The sequence below is a fragment of the Rhopalosiphum padi genome, chromosome 2 (genome assembly GCF_020882245.1).
Source record: "Rhopalosiphum padi isolate XX-2018 chromosome 2, ASM2088224v1, whole genome shotgun sequence".
Taxonomy (NCBI): domain Eukaryota; kingdom Metazoa; phylum Arthropoda; class Insecta; order Hemiptera; family Aphididae; genus Rhopalosiphum; species Rhopalosiphum padi.
In genome coordinates, this window is record NC_083598.1 from 56918848 (window position 1) to 56930032 (window position 11185).

An 11185-nucleotide genomic window follows, 5' to 3' on the forward strand; every position below is an offset into this window, starting at 1 on the left:
GTAATCGATAATGCACCTATTTACTATTTACGTGATGACTGACGGTCAATAGGTCGTTTTTCAGGAAGTAAACCGCGAAGTACAAAAGTATTGTCTATTAATGGATTGTACGCTGCAGCAGCTGCTCGTCCGCTAAGGTCCTTTCGTACGATAAGATCGTCTGATAGCGAACGGTTTCAAGGTATACTATTGGTCCAAACGCGCGTTTCCTCCTCGTCGTAAGTCTTCAACTTCTGGATTCCGAAATTAGTGGTCAAACAGTAAATACCTACTTAATTCTCAAGCTAAACGTCAACCGATTGTTATAATAATATCTTCACTTAGTTCGTATTAATTCGTTTATAGTCGTCGCATATCATGGCTCGCGTTTTGGTCGGCGTTAAGCGCGTAATCGATTATGCGGTAAAGATTCGCGTCAAGCCCGACAAGTCAGGTGTCGTCACCGACGGCGTCAAGCACGGCCTAAATCCGTTCGATGAGATCGCCGTCGAGGAGGCCGTCCGCCTCAAGGAGAAGAAAATTGCGTCAGAGGTGATTGCAGTGTCGTGTGGCCTGCCGCAGGCCCAGGAATCGCTGCGCACCGCTCTCGCAATGGGTGCAGACCGTGCCGTCCACGTTGAGGTGCCACAGGCCCAGTACGACAGTCTGTTGCCGCTGCACGTGTCCAAGATTCTGGCCAAGGTGGCGGTGGACGAGAAAGTGGACATCGTCGTTGTCGGCAAACAGGCCATAGACGACGATTCCAACCAGACGGCCCAGATGACGGCGGCCCTATTGGGTTGGCCGCAGGCCACGTTTGCGTCCGAGGTAACCGTATCTGACGGCAGCGTGCTGGTAAAACGTGAGGTGGACGGTGGCATGGAGACAGTCAGGGTCAAGTTGCCAGCCGTCATTAGCGCCGACTTGCGGCTCAATGAACCGCGGTATGCCACTCTACCCAACATCATGAAGGCTAAGAAAAAGCCCATCAAGAAGCTTTCAGCCACGGATGTTGGTGTAGACTTGGCACCACGTCAACAGGTGTTGAGCGTAGAAGATCCGCCTACCAGACAGGCAGGTTCTATTGTGCCTGATGTTGACACTCTTATTACCAAGTTGAAAGAAAAGGGTCATTTGTAATGTGATGTCGACAACACTATTGTTTTAGTTATAAAAAAAATTCTTTATGTGGTTTTCAGCTGTTACAAATTATATTTTTTTTCAAAAACATATTTTTCTTCTAATTCAAAAGATAAAATTTTAATACCATGAACATTGTAATGGCCGTCTTTTTTTATATTTTGGAGAATTCATCGACATAATGTTATAATTATTTTTTATCAATTTATTGTTATTTGTTAGTAATATAATATATATATAATATATTTACTCAAAATATTTTCTTGTTCACTTTTTCTTCAGTCAATAGTATAAAATATATGTTACCTATTAGAAATATAGAACCATATTATAAACATTTTAATTTTGATTCTCACTTTTAAAATATTATCTAAAGCAGATTTTTAAAATGGTAGTAATGTATTGACCTATAAACTACTTTTTTAAGGCTATTGCAAGTATACTATAAAGCATTGAATAAATGTCAGAAATAAAACTTAACAGAATTCGAAATTTCAAAAAATAACTAAATAATAGTGGTTTACCAGAAACTCATACACGCAGAAAAAATAACACTTGACATTACTGATATAAGTTAAGAAAATAAATTGTTTCACAAAATGTTTATTAATATTGATTTCTTCATTGAATAAAAAAAGTTATCAATCAGAAATAATATGTAATATATATGTATCAATGTAACATACTTGCATATCAACATAGCAGATTAATAAGTTTATTTCTTTACTTATTGAGATTTATAAAATATATTATACAATTATAGGTACACCACTGTCAAGTAAATAATTTGTTATAAAGTAATTGTATGTTTTCATTTTGGCATTTATAATTGGATAGATCTTAAAATATAATTTTAGTTACTGATTATTATTAAGATTCAATTACCTAGTCCTAGACTGATAGTCAATTATAATATGGATGAGTTTATCAATCTATTAATATTTGTAATTAGTACTTATAATTTTATATTTTGCACTTAAATAAATATTTATTAGGTATAAGAATAATTAGTCTTCTTTCATTAAACAATAACTGCATTAAATATTTAATGTTGAAAATAAAAAATTTAAATCTCTTATACTTATACTTTATACAAACATGATTTAATTACATCTATAATATATTAAAGATCTGTATGATTTTTATAAATCCAAATGAGATTATGTATAATATATTTTATAAATACTGTAAAAAGGAATTTAAATAAATATATAATATGGAATGTACAAAAATATTTCTCCAACCAATATACAAAAGACTAATTATTGCTAGAATTAGATATCAAATTTTTTTTTATGCGACTAGTATATTGTTTCAAACTAGACAATGCAGCTGTACTTGTAACAAAACTACCAGTTGGATTCCTAGGTCTAAAAATATTTAAAAGCTCATTTCGTTCAGCTGCTTTTAAACCCTGTAACACAATTGAATCATTTAATTTTATATACATCATAATACATACATAATGTGATCCAAAAAAAAAAAAAAAAATGAAAAAATCACAGACCTTCATCTCTAATATTTTCTGAAATTCTGTCATGTCAGATTCTGGTAATAGTTTTAAATATTGATCAACAAATGATGTATAATGTTTTATAGTTGGAGCCATTACTAATTTCAATATCATTTCTGCTTTTGTCATTCCTTTTACTACAACCTTTGTATAACTGAAATAAAATTACAACACAACAATAAAATTATTAACGTAAACATTTTTCTTGATTTTTATTACCTAGCAGGAGCTTTACGGTTATCATCAAGGTTCATTGATGGCAAATCTAATAAAATTGTTTTTAGTGAATGTGTATCCAACAATAATTGTTCAGCACCAATATTAGATAACGGTTTGCACTTATACAAATGTTGTATAAATTTAGGTATGAATGAACTAAAAGTTAAAATGTATATTGTTAAAAATTGTATTGGTTTACTTTTTTTATATTACTACATGCACTGTGCACACTGTAATAGTCCACAGAAAAGTATAAATTATAATGAAGTTTAATTAAGTATAATTTATAAGGTTATAAACTAATAAAATGTAATTAGTTCATAATTTTAAAGCAACGGCTAGAATAGACATTTATGTTATTAACTTACTTGGCAAAAGTAATACAAAACTTTGTGAAATATTTTCTGGATGTTGATAAATATTTTCGAACAATAGGAACAACGGCTCTCAAATGTGTGGTCATAATTGAAACATATTCACTTTGATCACCAACTGCTGTAATATTTTGCCAAGGAACCTTAAAGAAATATGTATTTTAATAAAAATTAGGAAAATAACAGTATACACGTTGAACTATTGAACTATACAAGCCAATCAATCATGTATATTATTTACTTTGGTCATATTATTTAATGCAGGTTCCAAATCAGCTTCTAGATGTTGAACCAAAAGATTAATAGACATAAAAATAATGCTGAAACAAAAATAAAATAGGATGAAATATATATTTATAAACTATAGATGACTTTATTACTTTTGAAATAAATCATTTTCATTGATCATGCTAATTTTTCCGACTAAGGAAGAGTCAATTTTTTCTTTTAATTTTTCTTCTAACTGTTGTGTCGTTTCCATACAATAATCGGCAGTTGTTAGTATACTTAAAACAAATTAAATATCATATGTGTAATATGTTTATGGTTTTAATTTTTAGCAGTTTACTTACCAGCATATTTTAGCTAATTCTTGTGGTGTACAATTTATATTTTTAACATTAGTTTCAGTCATCCCACTTGGAAGAAGTTGTAAATCCTTAATTAGGTCTTTGGTCATATTTGAGACATTTGTAGTTAGAGAAGTAGCGGGATGACTTATTCTATAAATTAGTTTTTAATGTAGTATAACAATCAGATTTATGATACTAGACGTTATGTAAAATTTAAAACAAATTAAAATTATAAATATTTATACTTTGGAAGGTTGACTTCTAGTATTTTAGTTGCATATTCTTTTAGATATTTTTGAAATACAGTTGCTAATGCAAGCATTGGGTTATGATTACTGAGTTCAGTACATTGTACTAGTGACTTCTTATAAAATAAAAATAAGTCAGCACAATTTGGTAGAACACTAGCTGTTTGATCATCAATATTTTCTTTTGCTAATGTTATCTTATTGTCACTCACAAAACGCTCAATCAGTTCAGACAGATTTCTTTAAACAAATAAATTTAATTAAAACTTCAAATATTTATTTTTTAATAGTGTTTATAGACTTAAATTCAATACTTACTTATCTACACTATCAATATAAATATAGAGAAATGGTTGAAAACAATCACTTATCAAACCATAAAATGGAGATGAATTTTGTTTTGGTTCATTTTTTTCTGTTAGCGATGGCATATTTTCCAATACATCAGATATTTGTAATTCTTCTGAAAATGGTTGAAGGATATCTTCAGTTTCAGCGTTAATTAACGGTTGTTTCTAAAACAAAACAATTGTATAGATTATAAGTTCATCTATCAATAAAATATAAACACCAACAGTTGTATTGTTCAACGATTTTTCATAATTTTGAACAATAGTATTGCCATTAAAAGTTTTTGCCATCAAATTTTCAAATGCAACAGTTTTTTGAATTGCGTATAGTAAAAGCTTGACATCAATCTCGTTTTTTCGTTTAACCATCAGTTTAGACAGTTCATTTCTAAAAATACCATTTTTGGTTTCAAGTTACTAAGAAAGATTATAAATAACATATTTTACATACTTAGTGATTTTACAAAATTCAACTGCAATTCTTTCAGACAACTCCCACTGAACAGGAAACATAGCCCTAAATTTTTCTTCACATTGTAAGAGTTGTCGTTTAAACCAAGCATATCGTTGGTTGAGCTTGTCTAACCAGGCTACATCTTCTGTACTATCAAATAAATGTGTATACTCAGAGAGTTGTAGATCTATAAACCATTCTAACAATTCATCTCTGAAAAATAAAAATATATACATTTTATAAAAAATATTTGTCATGTTTAAGAGGACGTCTCACCCGCATGTGTTGCCTCCGTCTTACAAACGTACTACATAGTAAATTTTCGTTCAACAGTTTCAATAGTGTGCTTTTAGTTTTAATATTAGAGTTAATTGACCTATTATAAAACTTTTAGGTAAGAACATTATCTGTGTTCTCTCGTTGGCTTTTTACGATTTTTAAATTTTTAGGTGAGTTATGAATATGAAATTATTAAATATTTGAAAATGTTCATAATTTGCTTAAAAATTAAAATATCGTAAAAAGCCAACGAGAGAACACAGATAATGTTCTTACCTAAAAGTTTTATAATAGGTCAATTAACTCTAATATTAAAACTAAAAGCACACTATTGAAACTGTTGAATGAAAATTTACTATGTAGTATGCTTGTAAGACGGAGGCAACACATGCGGGTGAGACGTCCTCTCAATATATAAATTTCATACTTGACTTTTGGCTCTAGGATTGAAACAACTAAACATGCTTCAGTCATTTGTCTGTTAGGTATAAAATTCTTTGCATTTGGTCCTGAAAATGCCTCACGAAAATCAGCCATTATTTGTGTTGCTAATGACGTTTGTAGTTGTTTTACCTATTACAGTAAGTAAATAAATTACAAAAATTAGTTTAAAATAAAATAATAAAATAGTTACTTCAGTAGATAACTGAGCAATATGTGGTATATCTGTGTAATTCTTGAAATGTTTCATAACATCAGTTACACCTTGTAAAGGCATCACAATTTCTCCATATTTACGTTTTGTAGTCAAACCTCTATACACAATTTTAAAACATATATACATATATATACTGAGTGTGTCTTAATATTTTTGTCGCTTCAATAATAGTATCTTATTAACATTTTTCAAAATTATTCCCTACTATATAAAACAACTATACATTTATAAAACAAGTAAAGTATGTGTTACATAAATAAACTTAAGATAGCCAATTCAAGTACAACTTGTTTAAGTTGAATTAGTCCATAAATATTCAAATACTTAGGAAAATATTATGGTATAGGTAAGATTAGGTAGAGAAATACATAATTAGATGAACAAACACTAAAGACACCAAATATGAGTAGAAAATTAACATACCTCAGTGACTCAATACCAGAAACAAGCATATGCAGATTATTTAGTGTTGTAATAGAAGTAGTGAGATTCTTTTTGGCACAATCTAATTGTTTAATATCTAACGTTATTTCTTTAACAATTTCCTCGCTATGTTCAGCTTTCTGTTTAATCTCTCTAATCTGACTGAAAAGGTGTTTGATATAACGTTGGGCTTCTTCAAGTTCAGCCTTACCATCCTGTATGAATAATTATTATCAATACTGACAATACTAATATTTGTTCAAATATGTTTATGATGAACTATACCTTGTTGACTTCAATTTGTCCTCTAATAACTGATCGAATATCATTATCTATGGAGTCTACTTTACATTCTAATGAATTAATAACATCGTCGATATTGGTAAGCGACTGTTCTGTAGGAAACAGATTGTTGATGTAGTCTATTGTGTCAAAATCTGGTTTATCTAGAGGATCATCACTCGGCAGTATCTATAAGTAACAATATTATTTTAAATATTGAACACAATATGGTATAATTAATGTGTATATTATATTATCAAAGTCTACCTCATCTATTGCTTTTTGTACTTCTACCGAATACACCAATGTTTCAGTTTTACCTAAATCGATTTTTTCATCGTTGATGGTTGACATAATTAAAATGTAAATCACCTATTTATTATAATTTATATTTTCAAAAAATATATATTTAATATTTTTGTATTAAGCAATACCACACAACACAGTGCAACAGAAAAGTCAAACGACTAAGCTTAATTTCTCATATACAAATCTCAGAACATGCCAAAATGACAAATGGCCAATGGTTAATAAGTAATAACTAATAAGTAATAACTAATAACCAATGGGTTCAAATAGTCAATGCCACTAAATAAATATTATAACTTATTCTATGATAAAAATTGAAAATCATATCAAATTATTATCTATTATCATATAGTACCACAGAATTCTCAGAATTCTGTGATAGTACTATCTTAAATCGTGCGCAATAATTTTTCTAATATCAGTAATATCTGTAAAAAATTATTAATGACGCATAAGAACAATTGTTTTTTACATGCATATTAAGTTTAAAAAAAACTAATTCAAATCGTACTATGTATTTAACTTTGGAACAACTATTCAGTGGAACAAAATATACTAAACAATTAAACATAGCTGATATCAAATTATCAATGAGTGCCATCACAGAATATAATTTTTTTATTTAGCCGTGGTTACGACTAATACAACTTCCTGATTGGATATTCATTTCTTATCACTCTTTTTTTTTTACTGTTAAATAGTAAATAATTTAAAATATTATTTTGAATTGTTTTAGAATTTTTAGATACTTATTAAAATTGTCTTCTTTTAATACTATCAAAGTATCAACATTATTAAATACCAATAAATCACAGTATGTATGAATAATTAATTTTGTATTGTTTTCCTGTTTATTGAATTATGTAGTAAAATAACATGTCTTATTAGTTACATTATTACATACATATTTTTGTAAATGTTTAATAATTATATAAATTATGGCTGCTGATATTGAATGTTTGAAATGGAATACAACAAGTTTCAAACCGTCCAACGGTAATGGTTCTATAGTTGAAAGTTATTTATAATATATTTTACTTAGTATTTTTTTTTTTTAGTTTTGGATTACACAGAATACACTTTAGCATTGAAACCGTCTCATTGGCTAAACCTGAAGACAAAAGGCCATACAACAAGACTGTCATATTTAGGTCTAACACAGAGATTAGCATCTTTAGACAATCTTAATAATTTATACGTGTATGATTGGTCCAAAGCTGATTTAAAAACTATAAAGTAGTATAAAAAAAGTATTTAATTGTTAAGTAGTCTTTTAATCTTTTGTGTACTTATTGCAGATCAAGATATGAATATAATAGTAGACTTACAAGTTTGGCAAGCAATTGTTCAGGAAATCAAATAGTTACATGTTCAGATAACGGAAAAATCCAACTGTGGAACATTAAAGTATTATTTATACATATTTGCAGAGTATTTCTTTTTTTCTTAATGATGTATTTTAGTTTTCATGTTTGAAGATGTTAACTGAATTCAGAGGTCATTATCAATGTGTACGTAATGTCGAGTATTCTGTCGACAATAATTATTTAATATCTTGTTCCAATGATAAAACATTTAAAATATGGGATTGTCAATCTAATAAGTTTGTTGCCAGTAATATGTTTCATCGTAATTGGGTTAACGTAGCAAAGTTTTTCAAACAAGATAAACTTGTCATTTCCTGTTCAAGAGATTCGTATATACAAGTTTTTGATTGTTGTTCAGGAAAATGTGTTATAAAATATAACTTGAGTCCAGGTAATAATAAAAACAATTTTAATCAAAACTTAAGATTAAAATATTTCTATACATTTACTAGATTTTGCAGAATCACTTTCATTAAAAGAAGAATTCTCAATAGCGGTGGGTACAAAACTAGGGTCTATTCAAATTTTTGATTTGAGAGCCTTAAAAGTTTTACAAAAATACAATGAACACACTAGTCAAGTAAATTGTGTTCAATATCAATATAGGACACCGTGTTTGGTCTCGGTTTCAAAAGATAAAAAATTAAATGTAATTACTAATATAAATTAAACACAAAACATATAATAATTAGTTTCTATTGCTTTTCAATGTCAGGTTTACGATACTGATGAAGGAAGATTTTTGTATTCAATTGATCACTCTAGTGAAATAAAATCAATGAATATTTCCTCAGACGATAAATTACTTGCAACAACATCGTTTCATTTTGAGAATGAGGTAATAAACATTAGTTTACTCAAATAATAATAATTATATGACATTCTATTTTTCAGATTTCTTTATGGAAAACAGAGACACTGAAAATTTAAAGATTTTATACATTTTACATTCCAATATTTATGTGGTACTATATAAAAAAATTGTTCTGTACATTTATATATTTTATTTATTCATTAATAAATTATAGTTACTTAAAATTCCACTTATATGCAAAATCTCAAGTAAAATTTTATTTTTTATTTTTAAAAATCTGTTGACATTAATTTTTTATAGCTTCAAAAATAATGAGTACTTTTTCTATCAAGTCATCAATTTTACCTCATGTCAATCTAAAATAAATGAGAAGTAGATACAAATATTCTAATATTTTAAACTTGTAGTGAGTAGTGATGAACTATAAAGGGTAGATGAATAGTCTATTTATAAAAATATTTGCTGTGAAAACATTGTTGAATGTAGATTCCTGTGGTTTCTAAAAATGTTAAGAAAAACTAAACTGTGCTAAAACTTACAATAGGTATCTACTCATATATCTATTATAATATATAAAAATGTCATGTCACAACGGAAAATATATGTCACCAAACTCCTTCGAAACGGCTTGACCGATTTTCATGAAATATTGTGTGTATATTCTGTAGGTCTGGGAGAGTGATGTAAACTATTTTTCATACCCTTAGGTGTAAAGGATGACTCTCTACATATAATTTTTAATATTTAACGTCTAAATTGAACACCTATATATGTAGATGGCGATTTATTGATAATTTATGAATTAAAGTGATATATACCTACCTATTTATATTTTATTATAAAATCCCAAATGCATCGTTTGTCACATTAAGTTTAAGTAATATTCAATAAAATAGATACCTAGTACCTACTAATACGAAAATACCTAACTAATATATTATTATCATTTATCTTGTATATAAAAATTTGGTGTTTGACGATGAGTATGATGTTCTCGATGCATTCCGAAACTACTTAAACAATTTTGATGAAATTATGATCAATGTGTGTAATTTTATCTCCGTCATAAGATAGGATAGTTTTTATCTCGGTTAATAACCTCTTTATTATGCTTAGGACTGTGCGATTATTTAATCAATTATTCAAATAATAGATTATTTTTAACCATGATGAAAGATATCTTTAATCGTGTTTTTAACGAATGATACATAATCGGTTGGTTAATCGATTGAAAAAATGCAACTTTAAGCTTAACAGTTATGTAAAATTCATATCAGAGATATTATATATACACCAAATTAAAAATCCAAAAATAGTTTTTATCCTTAACTACGCTAAATGTTAGCATTATAAGCAACCAAACTTAACACAGGTGCCTTTTGTACAAATCGCGGACGAAATGTCCAGGGACAAAAACTCCGAAATTACAAAATATTTTATGTACCTAATTGAATTATTTTAAAAATTTAAAAATGCTGTACATATATTATTATATTTTCGTATAACTAACAAAAATTTAAAGGAAATCCACTATAGTAGTATAGTTAGGTACCTATAATAATGACAAATTTATATTTTTTTATTATAATAATTATGATATACTATTTTTTTTTTGTTTTGTTTAGATTGACATGTTTATAAACAAAATAAAATTCATTGTTTGTTAAAATGTATTTAGTTACAAATACATTTTGATATTGTTCTAATATGTTGTAATAAACTAATAAATTATATAATTATAAATGGAAATAAGATAATAGAAATATATATAATAATATAATGTGTATAATAATATATATAATGTCTATAAACATTTTTAAATTTTGAAAATAAATATAAATTATAGAAAATATTTTATATTTTCAGACTTTTTGTCCGACTTTCTATAAAAAATGAATCCGGACTTCTTGTCCAACTTCTTTTAAAACAGATTTTTTGACGATTACCTTTTTGTACAAGTAACGAAGTGCACGGGGACAGCTAGTAATATATATTATTATAATATATACAAAATATTTTCAAAAAAAATTTATTTCTTTAATTATTAATACTTTTTACATATTATTTATATCATATTAATTATTTATACTTGAAAGTACATTTTTAGTTGAGAAAAAAATTAACATTTAATAAATACGTTAAATAAGAAAAAGCATAATTAAAACATTAACGCTTATGTTTTCTCTAACCATAAAAATAAAACC

General features: G+C 27.6%; 3 protein-coding genes across 3 annotated transcripts; 2 read left to right on the plus strand and 1 right to left on the minus strand.

Annotated features, from left to right (window-relative positions):
- The first annotated feature begins 85 nt into the window (after positions 1–85).
- Positions 86–1377, plus strand: LOC132919997 (electron transfer flavoprotein subunit beta). Its single transcript, XM_060981981.1, has one exon. It carries the CDS (start codon positions 358–360, stop codon positions 1117–1119), a length of 762 nt encoding a protein of 253 aa, XP_060837964.1. The 5' UTR covers positions 86–357; the 3' UTR covers positions 1120–1377.
- A 683-nt stretch (positions 1378–2060) lies between these two features.
- On the minus strand, positions 2061–7055 carry LOC132919992 (vacuolar protein sorting-associated protein 53 homolog). The gene is made up of 16 exons (XM_060981971.1): positions 6759–7055; positions 6495–6680; positions 6210–6424; positions 5763–5883; positions 5556–5701; positions 4847–5062; positions 4621–4783; positions 4364–4560; positions 4043–4285; positions 3798–3947; positions 3606–3731; positions 3467–3545; positions 3220–3368; positions 2852–3007; positions 2627–2786; positions 2061–2533 (listed from the first exon to the last, which is right to left on the minus strand). Exons 1-16 carry the CDS (start codon positions 6843–6845, stop codon positions 2378–2380), a joined length of 2550 nt encoding a protein of 849 aa, XP_060837954.1. The 5' UTR covers positions 6846–7055; the 3' UTR covers positions 2061–2377.
- A 150-nt stretch (positions 7056–7205) lies between these two features.
- LOC132919995 (POC1 centriolar protein homolog B-like) lies at positions 7206–9214 on the plus strand. Its single transcript, XM_060981978.1, has 7 exons — positions 7206–7796; positions 7859–8036; positions 8099–8207; positions 8264–8558; positions 8620–8816; positions 8883–9005; positions 9062–9214. Exons 1-7 carry the CDS (start codon positions 7739–7741, stop codon positions 9095–9097), a joined length of 996 nt encoding a protein of 331 aa, XP_060837961.1. The 5' UTR covers positions 7206–7738; the 3' UTR covers positions 9098–9214.
- Positions 9215–11185: the final 1971 nt, after the last annotated feature.